Source organism: Aquarana catesbeiana, linkage group LG02, assembly GCF_042186555.1.
Source record: "Aquarana catesbeiana isolate 2022-GZ linkage group LG02, ASM4218655v1, whole genome shotgun sequence".
NCBI lineage: Eukaryota > Metazoa > Chordata > Amphibia > Anura > Ranidae > Aquarana > Aquarana catesbeiana.
This window is the reverse complement of record NC_133325.1, coordinates 765,114,627-765,130,138: the sequence shown is the minus strand read 5'-3', so window position 1 is coordinate 765,130,138 and position 15,512 is coordinate 765,114,627. Positions and strand designations below refer to the sequence as shown.

General features: G+C 45.2%; 1 protein-coding gene across 3 annotated transcripts in view; it reads right to left on the bottom strand.

The window, feature by feature from the left end:
* The window catches only part of LOC141129301 (interferon-induced GTP-binding protein Mx2-like), an 80,341-nt gene extending 65,164 nt beyond the window's left edge, over positions 1 to 15,177 (bottom strand). For 2 of the 3 annotated variants that reach the window (XM_073617253.1, XM_073617255.1), the window contains exons 1-2: positions 15,075 to 15,177; positions 7,247 to 7,350 (exon numbers count right to left, since the gene is read on the bottom strand). In XM_073617253.1, coding sequence (XP_073473354.1) covers positions 7,247 to 7,303 — 57 coding nt within the window. In that variant the 5' untranslated portion in view covers positions 7,304 to 7,350; positions 15,075 to 15,177. Of the gene's footprint in view, positions 1 to 269; positions 354 to 7,246; positions 7,351 to 15,074 lie in introns of those variants that run through there. The other variant, XM_073617254.1, reaches the window with a different exon arrangement.
* Between the last annotated feature and the right edge of the window lie 335 nt (positions 15,178 to 15,512).

The following is a 15,512-nucleotide window of genomic DNA, read 5'->3' as shown; positions in this document are numbered from 1 at the left end:
TCACCACAAAGCTTCTAATCCACTACCTGGTCATCTCTCACCTCGACTACTGCAACTCCCTCATTGGCTTACCTCTAAATAGGCTATCCCCACTTTAGTCCATCATGAACGCTACTGCCAGGCTCTTCCACCTCACAAACCGCTCAGCGTCTGCTATACCCTTCTGCCTATCCCTCCATTGGCTGCCACTCAGCCAACAAATTAAATTCAAGATACTAACTATAACTTACAAAGCCATCCACAACCTGGCCCCCAGCTACATCACTTACCTAGTCTCAAAATATCAACCTAATCGTTCTCTTCGCTCCTCCCAAGACCTGCTGCTCTCAAACTCCCTTGTCACTTCATCCCATGCTCGCCTTCAGGACTTCTCCAGAGCCTCTCCCATCCTCTGGAATGCTCTACCCCAATCTGTCCGACTTTCTCCGACCTTGTCCACTTTCAGACGATCTGTAAGAGGACTATCATTAAGCCCCTGGCGCATGCACGCATGCATGCGCGCATGAGAAACTTTTCGGATCACAGACGCGCCAATGCACTTGTGCAAAGGAGTGTGGACATCCGTAGAAGCGCGCCTGCGTGTCCCTTTGGTGCCAGACGGCCTATTTAAGGGGCACACTGACCTGTAACAGATGCTGACTGATCTTAGGCTGTTCCTGTACCCGTACCCTGTTGAACCCTGCTATTACCTGCCTGATATCCGTTGCTGAACCTTGCCTTTCTTTGACCCTGCTTCTGGACTCTCCTACACTTCTGATTACTGGTTCCTGATCCCGGCTTCCTATTTGACCCTGCTCCTGCCTGATGACTTGGTACCTTGCTGCCCACCTGCTACCGAACCCGGCTATCCTTGTGATTTCGCTTCTGTCTCCTGTTTGGCTAAACGCTGTCTTTTGGGTGTCCGCAACTACGTTCCTGCGACCTGCTGCGACTTTCTGCCTTCCAAGAGTCGCATCATCTGCTTCAAGCTCCTGGGGCTATATCTGCAGGCACTCGTGTTCCTCCTGTCCCTTGGGTCCTTCTGTCTCCACTCTCAGCGGGACTCAGGTTGGAGATAAAAGAGAGGCTGACCTCGTCACTTCAGACTCCGACCAGGTACGTGACACGATCCCTGAAAACTCATCTCTTCAGAGAAGCCTATTTGGCCCCCACCTAACAACTGTACATTTATTTTCTCCATCAGCACATCCCCCACAGTTATTACCTTTTGTATCTCTTGACTTTCCATCTTAGATTGTAAGCTCTAAGGAGCAGGGCCCTCTGATTCCTACTGTATTAAAGCATATTGTATTTGTATTGTCTACCCTCAAGTTGTAAAGCGTTGCGTAAAATGTTGTCGCTACATAAATCCTGTATAATAATAATAATAATGTTGCAAGTTTATTATATGAATAGAAGGTATAGGGAGGCGCTTAATCCTAATGCATTTCACAGAGTGAGCTTCTTCAGGGGTTCAGGAGGGGGCAGCTTATAAAAACAAACAAATAATACTTCATAGCAAATATAATAACACAACATTTACACAAAATTTCAACAGCAGTACCTAATAGTGTACCAAATTACTCACACAAAAAATATTAGAGAATGACCCCCGATGGAGGGAATACTTTGATGCACTAATGGGAAACACAGAAGTAGACATGTGCAGAATGGAAAAATTCATTTTGGCGCATTTCAGATAGATTTGTTATATTACTAATTTCTTTTTGTTGATTCGTTAGCACATTATGAGAGACTTACCTCAAAACGAAGCCCTCCAGCACCGCGCTGTCACCGCTGAGAGGGCTTCAATCCTCTCTTGGTTTTCCTTCCAGGTTTGCTGCCTCCAAGTCCAACTACATGAGTGGCCCGGGGGGCACAATGACGTCATTCATGCGCAGGTGTGCAGAAGCTGGCGTTTACAGCATGGGCTCTGAAGGTCCGGCACTGTCCAGTCATCGGCTGCATGCACTCTGAATATCTCCTACACAGTGCACGTTTAGGAGATACTCACAGTACCTACAGGTAAGCCTTATTATACCTGTAGGTAAAAGTAGTATACAGTACCATAGTTTAAGGAGGAAGCACTTTAAGAAGCAGGCCGGGAAACCGGCCGCCGCAACCTTAACAACCGATGGCTCATCAGCTGTCAGCGGGCTTCCCCACTGACAGCTAAAATGAAAACAAAAGAATGCTGACAATGGAAAATTCTGGGAAAAAAACAGCATCAGGCCCCTGTTAAATACCTTTTTTCTGGTATTAAATATCGATATTCTGTAAATTATATTGATGAGAAAAGTTCCAAGAAAGTCTGTTCTTGTGTAATAACTCAAAAATTGATTTAATAATAAAATAGCAAAATATTACAAGAACAATATCAAAATGTAGAATGTAAAAATAACATCAGTAATGTATTATTTCTTAAAGTGGTTGTACACCCTGTACAACCACTTTTACCTACAGGTAAGCCTATATTAACGCTTACCTGTAGGTGCTTGAAATATCTCCTAAGCCTCCACGGTTTAGGAGATATTTACTAAAATGACGAGCGGCGAGTATGGCGCATGCGCCCTTTTGAAAGGGCACATCGTGCTGTTTCTAATAGGGGTCATGCCGTGACTGGCAGCTCCCGCGCGCATGCACGGGAGTGACATCATGAGACTCCAGCCAGTCACAGAGCCGGAGTTCGCGACCCCGGAAGGAAGAGGGGCCAAGATGGAAGCTCCCTGCTCATGGGGACAATGGCGACAGCGAGGGCTTCAGTGTCAGGTAAGTGACACGTAATGGGCTTCTATACGATGCATAGTAGCCCATTATGCTTTACCTTTGCAGGGAAATAAAGAGATGTTGAAATACAACACCATCTCTATTCACAACATTCCATCATGGGGATGGGTAAGAAGAGTATGTGAAACTATACTTGTGTATATATATATATATATATATATATATATATATATATATATATATATATATATATATATATATATAAATTATATTCATTGAAACTCCAATGTTCTTATTAATATCCTAATCAACAAATATTGTAATATAACAAACTTATATTCTCATATATACACAATCTTTTGCATCTTAAGAAATGTGAAACCTTTCTTCTCCATCTGTGCTGGGGAAAGGTAAGGGAAACCAATGTAAGATCCCTAATTACTAACACATGTTTGGTTCTCCATAGGAATGTTTATGCTTATATGTATACTTTTACAAGTATAAGTCTATATAATTTCACTTTATCCATACCTAGAAGATATAAATATATATATTCAACTCAATTATTCTATAAAGATCTAATCCATTCATTCATTGTTAATATTTTTTAATTGATGTATATTAGATATTAGATTAAAGAAACTTTCTAACAGCCCCCCCAAAACCATACCAGGCCCTTTAGGTCTGGTATGGATTTTAAGGGGAACCCCATGACAAAATTAAAAAACAAACGGCGTGGGGTCCCCCCAAAATCTATACCAGACCCTTATCCGAGCATTCAGCCTAGCAGGCCAGGAAAGCGGGTGGGGGGGGGGTGAACGAGCTCCCTCCCCTCCTCCTACATGGGGGGTTGCTTTGGGGCAGGGGGGGCTCTGCCAAAGCAGCTTGTTCCCATGTTGATGGGGACAAGAACTTCTTCTCCACAATCCTGGCTGGTGGTTGTGGGAGTCTGCGGGCGGGGGGCTTATTGGAAACTGGAAGCCCCCTTTAACAAGATTCCCTGCCAGCTCATTAGCAACCAGCTATCATTAGCATCCAGAATTCTAATTGGTTGATCATTTTTGGACCGATCCGAATTCGAATCGTTCCAAAAATTTGAAATTAGTTAGAAAGCGAATATACAAAATTAAACGAAACAAATTTCACCAAAATCGTTACTATAATTCGGAGATTCGGCTACATCCGAACAACCAAAAATTTGTCCGAATTTATATTCAGTCCAAAATGAATTGCACATTTCTACCCACAGGGAGCGACTTCACAGAAGGAAGGGAGGCATCGATGACATATATGGGAGACCATCGAACAGTCCCAGCTGGGAGACACAGACTGCTGTGGGATGCCATCCAACACAGCTGGAACTGTTGGATGGTCTCCAATTATTGTCATCTGCACCTTCCTTCCTTCTCTGCAGTCACTCCCTGTGGGTTTCTCATTAGTGCATTAAAGTACTTCCTCCATCGGGGGTCATTCTCTAATATTTTTTGTGTGAGTAATTTGGTACACTATTAGGTACTGCTGTTTATAATTTGTGTAAATGTTATGTTATAATAATTGCTGCAGGGAACTCCCCGCTGACAGATGAATGTGAACAAAAGAATGCCGGCAAAAAAACTGTGTGGTATTCCCCTGCCCCCTTGTAACGTCATCAACCAGGGCATGCTGGGTTGATGACGTCACAAGGGGCCACCCAGTGACATCATCGAGTGGCCCTGCCTCTTTGTTTATTTAGCGGAGAGAGGCAGCGGAGCTGTCATTCGGCAGGAGCCAGCGTCGGATGTGGATTTTTTTTGCTGGTCGGCAGCCAGCGTTCATTGTGATTGACGTTGGATTTACACCAGGGAACAATTTTTTTCTATTTTAATTTTTTTAGTAAATGAGTCATCTGTTGTTAAGGACACGGCGGCCGGCTTCCCGACCCGCTAAGTGAACAAAAAAACACTGGAAATCGGTTAGCAGCATTTATGAGCGTTTTTTTCTGTTGGCTCCTAAAAACAAAAAACAAAAAAAGAGGGTTTTTTCTGCTCCTGGAAGCTGAAGCTTTAAAAACCCTTCTAGATTAAAATCGTGTGCATGGACACATAGGATAACACTATTTGCTTCTAACAGTAGAAAACAAATCGCTCAAAAGCTGCTAGGAGCATTTTTTTTAAACTAGTGTGCATGTAACCTAAGGCTCGGTTCACACCTATTACCGATATGGCTCCCAGCAGGGGTCCTGTGCGCTCCCGTTCACCCTTTCAGGTCTGATTTCAGCCTGAATTTTGGGCTGAATTCGGACCTGAAACAGACCAAAAGACGCACAGGACCCCTGCGCAAATTCGCACCTGAGCCACAGCGGAGATATGTGAATTGGCTCCATAGAGAGCCGGTCACAATCTCCTGCTATTGTGAATTGGATGCGGGGATCCCACATCCAATTTGCAATAGTGTGAACTGAGCCTAAAGCATTTTTTTTGCCTTTTATTTGACCCAAAACAGCACATATTCTTATCAATCTAACAGCATCATTGAGGATCTGAGATAAAAGCTCAACCACTTTAAGTTCCTTTTCTTGCATATCTATTAGTAACTCCAGGGTTATTGTCTTTCTTAACTTTATTAAAAAGAATGCATGCCAGTCTGAGGCCTCGTTCACATCTAGTGATTTGGTATCAAAGACAGAATCAGTGCTGCCCGCATTACCAAATGCCGCTAAAATTGTGGCAAAATGCCTGATGTGAGTTTGGGAGCCATTCTTTCTTAATGGCACTCCAAACGTGGTGCGATTTTGCCATAATTGTTAAGTGTCAAAATGCACAAAAATTGCTGCAAAACGTGCGTGAAAAAAATGCCAAAATTTGGTACATAAACTTCTTTGGTGCGACCAACATGCATAGCGCAGCCAATTTACATAGGCTATCCCCCCTTCAATCCATAATGAATGCCGCTGCAAGACTCATCACCCTTACCAACCATTCAATGTCCTCCACCCCTCTCTGCTAATCCCTCCACTGGCTTCCACTCACCCAACGAATAAAATTCAAAGTATTAAGAAGAATTTACAAAGCCATCTATAACTCTGCCCCCAGCTACATCACTAACTTAGTCCCAAAATACCAACCAAGCTGTTCTCTTCGGGACTCCCAAAACCTCCTGCTCTCTAGCTCCCTTGTCACCTCCTCCCATGCTCGCCTCCAGGATTTCTCCAGAGCTTCTCTCATCCTTTGGAACTCTCTACCCCAATCCGTCCGACCTAATCTAGCCATCTTTAGGCGATCCCTGTAAACTCTTTAACCACTTACTGCCCGCCGTATAGCAAAATGACCGCGCAAAGTGGTTGTGTTATCCTGGTCGGACGTCATATGACGTGATCAGGATAACAGAGCCGGCGCGCACCTGCAGGGGGGTGCGCAGCGCGGCAATCGGAGGTGCTGTTTGTCAGTCTGACACACCGCAACTCCAATCGTGGTTTTAAGCCTCTGACAGAAGTTTCTTACCACGTAATCAGCTGTGACCAATCACAGCTGATCATCGCGTGAACCAGGAAGTGACGGTAAAAGGTTTTCCTCGGTTCATGCTGACAAGGAGAGCTGATCGGTGGCTCCCCCTGTCAGATGGGGGTCTGTGCTCATAATCAGGACATTTATTATCAGCACAGACCCCCTCAAAAGGTGCCCATCAGCTGCCAATCAGTGCCCATCACCTGCCAGACTGTCCCCCTCTATAAATGCCTGTCAGTGCCCACAACAGTGCCAATCAGTGCCTTAAAAAAGTGCCAATCAGTGCCACATCAGTAATGCCTGTTAGTGCCCCATTAAAATGCCACTCAGTAATGCCTGTCAGTAGCTGCTCATCAGTGCTGCCTATCCAGTGCCGCCTATCAGTGCCGCCTATCAGTGCCGCCTATCATTGCCATCAGTGCTGCCTATCAGTGCCGCCTATCAGTGCCCATCAGTTCTTTTTTTCAAAATTGTCGGTGTTTTTTCGTTTATAGCACAAAAATTAAAAACCGCAGAGGTGATCAAATACCACCAAAAGAAAGCTCTATTTGTGTGAAGAAAATGATAAAAATTTAGTTTGGGTACAGTGTAGCATGACCGCGCAATTGTCATTCAAAGTGCGACAGCGCTGAAAGCTAAAAATTGTCCTGGGCAGGAAGGGGCGAAAGTGCCCGGTATTGAAGTGGTTAAAGAAGCCTATCCTGCTTCTAACTAATACACTATTTATTTTCTCCATCAGATCATCCCCCACAGCTATTACCTTTTGTATCAATTGACCCTCCCTTTTTAGATTGTAAGCTCTAACGAGCAGGACCCTCTGATTCCTCTTGTACCAAATTGTAATGTAACTGTAATGTCTGCCTTCATTTTGTTGGCGCTATATAATAACAATAATTTAAGTGAACTGGCTGCTCTATGCATGCCACACGGAAACCTATGTGAATCACGCAAAAAAAAAATTGCGAATGGGAACAGGACCTAGGAAAATAATGTGAACGTTTCTTAACAGAGAAGATGGAGATGGAACTAAAGGGAAGCTTATATTCCAATAGACCTACCGGGTGAATCTTCTGAGAACGCCTGGTTGCACGACATTTACGGTTCCGAACGAACATGATGCCAGCTGTAGGGTCACCTGGCTTCCTATGCTCACAAAGTTGTCCTGTCATGAGAAGTCAATAGGTTACATTTTAGAATTAGAACAACAACACAATTCTTTTTTCATTCAATTGTAGAGGAAAAAATTGGATTGAGACACTTAGGACTTTTGTGGTATGGTATGAACTACACAACACTTTTTAAAAAAATATATACAAATATTTATTGCATTAATTTTAAAAATTCACCTATAGAAGGAGAGAGATAGAAGAGGGAGACAAAGACAAGTTATTTGTTATTAGAGGACACAACACAATTCTAGCAAAGCATAAATTCCTCAAATACAGATTGGGCAATAGAAGAGGTATCCTCCATCACATGAGGGACCTCAATCAACATAGTTCCAATCACACACGCTACATGTTTCGCCGAGTGCCCGCTTTTTCGGGAGTTGTCTCCTGAAGAAGCTCCGCCCTGTCTACAGGACTTTTTGACAGTGGTTGGGAACTTTCTGGGTCTGTCTATTGTTGTCTATTGAATAGTATATTTATGTGTGTGTCTAGCACTTCTTTGTCAGGGCGTGTCCAAGATGGCGGAGTGATCAGACGCACATCCTGGAGCTCTTCTGGAAATTCTCCTTATTTTTTGCATACCTGGGAGAACCGACACTCCAAACAGCAGCTATAGCCGGCGGATGGTGTCCAGAAAACCGGGCTGCGGCAAGGTTGGTAAGAGGATTCGTTTTCCCCCTGATATCCCCGCCACTATCGGCCCTGAACTGTGGCCGCAGCCTGCCTGCACAACACATGCTAATATGCCATCACAGACTGAATCCCTTGCACAGGCCCCAGTGAATCCCCAGGCATACCAGAGGTCATGGCGGCTATTGGGTCCTGCCACGCTGCCATAGCCACCTGCCAAACAACCCTTACCAGCAAGATAGAGGCAGTGCAGCTGGACATGGGATTGATCCGCCAGGACATGGACAAGGTCCGGTCCCGCCTGACCAACACGGAGAGTGAGCCATGTGGAGGACATGGTTGCAGAGCATGATGGGGCTCTCCGCATGCTGCAGTCCAAGCTAAAAACACTAGAATACAGAGCAGAAGATGCCAAAAATCGTTGCCGCCGCAGCAATATCCACATCATAGGATTAGCGGAGGGGCTGAGGGGAAGAATCCCACGGTTTTTACTGAGGAGCTTCTGCGCTCCCTCCCGCCTGCAGCTCAGCTATCCCCATATTTTACTGTGGAGAGGGCTCACTGCATGCTGCCACAGCCTGGCCCTCAGGGACCCCCCCCTGCACATTTATTCTGCAGCTGCTGAATTTCAGAGGCCGAGATGAATTACTAAGAGTCGCCAGAATAGCAGGGGATATACAATACAAGAACAACCGGCTCATGTTGTTTCCAGACTATTCTGTTAAGACACAGAAGCTCCGCAGGTCCTTTGATGCTGCGCAAGTGTACTTCCCAGCCAAGCTGCGAGTCGTGGACGGGGAGACTGTGAGATTTTTTACCTCCCCAAGAGATGCAACCAACTGGATGGAGTCTCTGCCGCCACATCGGTGAAGTTTCCCCTGACTGTGAACACACTTTATTTCAGGCTCTGCATATGTGCCAATCCCTGCAGGGCCAGTTGGCCTCTGTTTTGCATGCAACTCCATCAAGTTGTTTCGATGGAAGGTATGGGTACTTTTCAGTTACTTGCGGAGCCTGACCGCTGCCCGAACCTGTTATCTGTTTACAGTGAGGGGGTCTTTCTTTCTGACACCCCCGAACAGCTCAGCCTAACGCAGTATTAGTGGTGGGTACTACTTACCTCAGGTACTTTGTTATCCCAAATCCAGCACCTCCTGATGGGAACTATATGCTGCAGATTCTGTTGACTGCCCTTTCTTTTTCCAGGATAAACGTGCAAGAATTGCTACGATGGTTTAATTGTTACTCCACGCCCACTACACGCCTCCCAAGTTTCTAGTTGCCTCCGGGCAGGTTTTGGGGTACCAGGCAGAACCTTTACTTGAGGGACCTGCGGGATGGAGGGATGGGAAGGTCAGCCGTTGTCGACCACACATGGACACTAATGCCCCGTACACACGGTCGGACATTGATCGGACATTCCGACAACAAAATCCATGGATTTTTTCCGACGGATGTTGGCTCAAACTTGTCTTGCATACACACGGTCGCACAAAGTTGTCGGAAAATCCGATCGTTCTAAACGCGGTGACGTAAAACACGTACGCCGGGACTATAACCGGGGCAGTAGCCAATAGCTTTTGTCTCTTAATTTATTCTGAGCATGCGTGGCACTTTGTGCATCGAATTTGTGTACACACGATCAGAATTTCCGACAACGGGTGGGTCCGCTGGAGGAGAAGCTCTCCTTATATGCGGATGACGCCCTGCTTTACTTACAAGATGCGGATGGCTCTCTTGCGGCGGCCCTAGACCTGTTCAACAAATTTGGACATTACTCGGGAGTGGGCATCAACTGGGATAATTCAATTCTTTTCCCTCTTGATCCCTAACACGCACTAATGCCCCAGACAACCAGTTGGTGTGGGCAGAACAGTTTAAATACTTGGGCATCCAGGTTAGAAGGGATGCTGCCAACTACTCTGATCCTAACATACCTCCTATACTTACCCAACTTAAGGAGAAATTTATGGCATGGTCCTCACCCCTGAATCTTATGGGAAGAATTAACCTCTTGAAAATGAACTTCCTTCCCAAATTTCTTTATGTTTTTTGTAATTCCCCGACCTGGATGCCCAACCTGTTCTTTAAGGAGGTGGAGAAGTGTATGGGTAGCTTTATATGGAGAGGGGCACTTCCTAGGATAGCAAAACATACCCTGGTCCTTCCGGTAAGGTGTGGAGGCCCGGTAATCCCAGATATGCGTGTGTATTTCTGGGCGGCAGTGCTGGTCACTGTCCGATGGTGGTTTGTATGGTCACAAGCAAATGCAGCGGTCTGTCTAGAGGTAGCAATCTAATGCCGCATACACACAGTCGGACTTTTCAGCTACAAAAGTCCACAGCCCGTTCGACAGACTTTCGACAGACTTTCGACAGACTTTCAACGGACTTTCTAACGACCGGACTTGCCTACACACGATCACACCATAGTCCGACGTATTCATATGTGATGACGTACACTGGACTAAAATAAGGAAGTTGATAGCCAGTAGCCAATAGCTGCCCTAGCGTTGGTTTTTGTCCGTCGGACTAGCATACAGACGAGCAGATTTCTGGGTCCGGCGGAGTTACGACGTAAAGATTTGAAGCATGTTCCAAATCTAAAGTCCGTCAGATTTGCGACTGGAAAAGTCCGCTGAAGGTCCGGTGAAGCCCACGCACGATCGGATTGTCCGCCCGATTTGGTCCGTCGGCATCCGTCAGACAAGTCCGGTCGAAAAGTCCGACAGTGTGTACACGGCATTAGGCTCTCTTCAGGAACTGGGGAATTTGATTTTTCAGGGGGCCCCAAGCATATGGTATGTTACCTCAGTCCACTAAGACTACACTCAGGGTATGGGTTGCTGCAAGGACTAGATTTACTTGCCCCAATAGATGGTCTTCATTCACCCCGCTATGGGTCAATCCCAATCTCCCGCATCTCTGTACCATCCCTGACCCTCAGATCTGGGCTAGGTACGGGATAAAGACTTTGGGGGATATTCTAATGACCGACAGACTGCTCTCACTAACAGAACTCAGGACCCGATTCCGTCTACCTGGCTGGATGACATTCAGGTACTTCCAGCTGCGTCATGCCATAAGAGCTCAGTTCCCTACTATCCCGAAGCTAGACATGGATCCGATAGAAGGTAGATTGGCCCTAGAACAATTATCTGAACCCTTGTCCACAGTGTATTTCGACCTATTGGGATGTCACTCCCCCTTTGGGAGAAGTGGAAGACCGACATTCCAGACTTAGACAGGGAGGACTGGGAAGACTGTCTTGGAGAACGTGCTCAGACATTAATTTCATCTAGTGACAGGTTGATCCAAGTCAAATTCTTGCACAGAGTCTATTTTACACCCCAGAGGTTACATAGCATGTACCCAGAAAGATCTGCTAATTGCACTAGATGTGGTGGAGAGGAGGGTACATATATGCATATGTTCTGGAGCTGTCCTAGAGTGGCCCGGTTCTGGATGCAGGTGGTTGAACTTATAAACTTTCGTCTTCAGCTGGCTTTACCGGTCACCCCTGGACTGTTGCTCTTAAGCATTCATGATGACGACCAAAGACCCAGATACACCAAAATACTTATACTGTATGTTTTCTATTATATTACGCTAAAAGAGAAATCATACTTAAGTGGAATTCCCGATCCCCCCCTCCGTGGGTTCTTGGGAACAGGCTATTACCTCAAATCTTCCTATGTACAAGCTAACCTACATAAGCAGGAACCCTGGACTGCATAGTGGGCACAGACACCCGCTAGTAAGGTTTATACTCAGGGTGTAGCCGGGCCCTCTCGTGTTAACTCTAGTACATCCCCTGGAGGATGCTTAGACTTGTACGTTATGTTGGTAATCCACTAATCTGTATATATGATGCTCAGCTTTTGTATGACACCCTACATGTAATTTTAGCTACTTTCATATTGTACTTCATAAAATGTATCACACCTATATTTTTCTCAATAAATAAACAAAATAAACAGCTTTTTTTGTTTTCTGTATATTATTGTGGTTTTTTTTTTATATTTCTTTATATATTATACTCCTCATGAATACAACTCCTGAAGAAGCGGTGCCTTTACAATCACTTTAAGGTCAGGGTCAAAGGTCAAGGCTGGGGGGTCAAAGGTCAAGGTCAGTGTATTTTAGGTAAGATAAGAAAAAACTGTTTTAATTAGTATCAGTGTCACTTAGTGTTGGTGTGTTTTAGGTAGGATAACAAAAAAAAAGCAAAATGCACACCAGTGTTTCTGGGCTGTACTACGGGTACAAACAACAAATAATATACACATATGGGGTATTGCTGCGATTTTCAGGTGCAGGAGAATGTATTTTGGGTTGTTCTTTGGTGGTAGGTTATGGTAACAGTAAGAAATATACAGCTACAGGTTTTTTTTTTTTTGACAATATAATAAAAAAAAATATCAGGAGATATCCATTATCATTTTTTACCACCAAATGAAAGCCCAATTTTCGGTATAATCCGCCTGGATGCACAAAGTAGTTGTGATGATATGTTCCAATTTGCTAACACATCAAATTTGCACAATTGTGTTGAGGAGTTAGGATTTGTTTTATGAAGGAGTTAATTACACAAAAATGATAATAATAATAATAATTGGGTTTTGCAATTCTGTATAAGTCTATAGGAATGCAAAACCCATGTGAAGTAGGTCAAAAGCTGGGCAGAAGGAAGTCAACTGGGGGTCAAATGCACCTGTCAGTGAATTGTGAATGATCTCAGAATAATCTCAAACTGATGTCAGACTGATGCCATCAACAAGCCCAAAGCCCGTCTTCACCATCCCTTAACCACTTGCCGACCGGCTCATGCCGATATAAGTCTGCAGAATGGCTCTGCTTTGCAAAACAACGTACTGGTACGTTGTTCCCTTTAAGAGCCGCCGGAGGCGCGCACCCACTGCACGGTGGGGGACCCGATGCACGTGCCTGCCAGCTACCCACGATCACTGGCACAAGAGCCAGCACGGGGATTTGTGTGTGTAAACACACAAATCCCTCTTCTGTCAGGGGAGAGGAGACAGATCGTTTGTTCCTAGTAAGTAGGAACAGCAATATGTCTCCTCCTCCAGTCAGTCCTATCCCCATAAAGTTAGAACACACCCAGGGAACACACATTTAACCCCTTGATCGCCTCCTAGTGCTAACCTCTTCCCTACCAGTGACATTTACATATTAATCAGTGCGTTTTTATAGCACTGATCGCTGTATAAATGTCAATGGTCCCAAAAATGTGTCAAAAGTGTCCAATCTGTCCGCTGCAATGTCTCAGTACGGCTAAAAATTGCAGATCACCGCCATTACAAGTAAAAAAATGCCATAAAAAAGAGATAAATCTTTCCCATAGTTTGTAGACACTATAACTTTTGCGCAAACCAATCAATATATGCTTATTGCGATTTTTTTCTACCAAAAATATGTAGAAGAATTTATATTGGCCTAAACTGATGAAGAAATTTGTTTTTTAAAAACATTTTTGGGGATATTTATTATAGCAAAATAAATTGTGGGTTTTTTTTTTCAAAATTGTCGTTTTTTTTTTGTTTATAGCGCAAAAAATAAAAAATGCAGAGGTGATCAAATACCACCAAAAGAAAACTCTATTTGTGGGAAAAAGGACACAAATTTGGGTACAGCATTGCATGACCGCGCAATTGTCAATTAAAGCGACGCAGTGCCAAATTGTAAAAAGTGCTCGGGTCAGAAAGGGGGTAAAATCTTCCGGGGCTAAAGTGGTTGTAAGCCTCAGACATGAAATATGTATAAAGCATATCCCTCTATAGTGTGTACTTGTCTCAGTCCAGAGCACTAAGTGTCACTTGAACTTCTGTCTGCTGCTTTCCTCCTCTATCAACATGAATCACTTCTGACAATGTTTCCTGACACCAAGAGAAAAATGGTGACAGAGTAGGAATCTTCAGCTGATTGACAGCCTCAGCTCTGTTCCTGAGATATATGGTTACTAAGGATGAGCTCAGGCGTGTTTGCACAGCCCACGTGCAGAGCCCTCCAGGAAGTCGGCACGGCGCTGCGCTAATCACAGGCAGTGAGACATTTCCCGATCTCTGCAGCCGCACATCGGGACAATGTCTCACTGCCTGTGATAAGCGCAGTGGTGGGCTCTGCACGTGGGCTGTACGAACACGCTGGAGCTCATCCTTAATGGTTATACCACAGGTGTGGCTGAGGTCCTAGATTCACAACAGTTAGGGTAGCAAAGTGTTACCTTCAAACACCCCTTCCCATGTTTAATCACAGTATTACACATGCCAGCCTCCCGTCAGAAAAAACTCCTAATGTAGAATTCCATCCAAAACATTTTTCTTTTTTTAGTGGGAGTGTGAAAAGGTTAAATCTCTATCCATAGGTGTGCACCCCAAAGCTCAAACATATATGCATGTATGTGCATGTGTATACATAATGACAGTGCCAATAGGGCAGAGATTGGTGTCAGTAGGGCAGTGGATGGTGTCGGTAGTTTTTATTTTTATTATTTTATTTTTTTATTACATTTTTTTTTTTACAATTCTTTTAGGATCCCCGTTAGGGGGCTTTGGTGAAACATCAGGGGTCCAAACAGGGTATCTGTGCCACACGGGGTGATTAGGGTGTGCCCAGGCACACCTGACACACCCTGTGCGCACGCCTGTCTCTATCATGATTTCTTTTTGACTGCACTATACAAGGCATCATTGTTCTCTGCACTTTCCTAACACCTGTCCTGTCCTTGTATGTCAGTGTTCACAGGCGACAGTGCCAACCACTGATTAGAGAAGTGTTTATAGTGGACCACCAGTGCCAGTCCGGTGCTCACCAGTGCCAGTCCGGTGCTCACCAGTGCCAGTCCGGCGCTAACCAGTGCCAGTCCGGCGCTCACCAGTGCCAGTCCGGCGCTCACCAGTGCCAGTCCGGCGCTCACCAGTGCCAGTTCAGTACCCACCAGTGCCAGTCCGGTGCTCACCAGTGCCAGTCCGGTACTCACCAGTGTCAGTCCGGTGTAGTACTCACCAGTGCCAGTCCGGTACTCACCAGCGCCATCCAGTACTCACCAGTGCCAGTCCAGTACTCACCTGTGTGGACGGTGTGTCAGTCCCCCTGCAGAATGAGATTTGTTTTCTCATCTCATCTGCTTAGAGTGTTTTTTTTTTCCTCCTCTTCCTGATCCCTTCTGCAAGAAACGAAACTGAAATATTGCACCTCTCTGTATACCCTTCACTATACAGTGCCTTCTTGTAACCTCTTCACTGCCACAGGTGCATGCAGGTTCTGTGTATACCCCTTCACTGCCGCAGGTGCATGCAGGTTCTGTGTATACCCCTTCACTGCCGCAGGTGTATGCAGGTTCTGTGTAACCCCTTCACTGCCGCAGGTGTATGCACGTTCTATGTATACCCCTTCACTGCCGCAGGTGTATGCAGGTTCTGTGTAACCCCTTCACTGCCGCAGGTGTATGCACGTTCTATGTATACCCCTTCACTGCCGCAGGCGTATACAGGTTCTGTGTAACC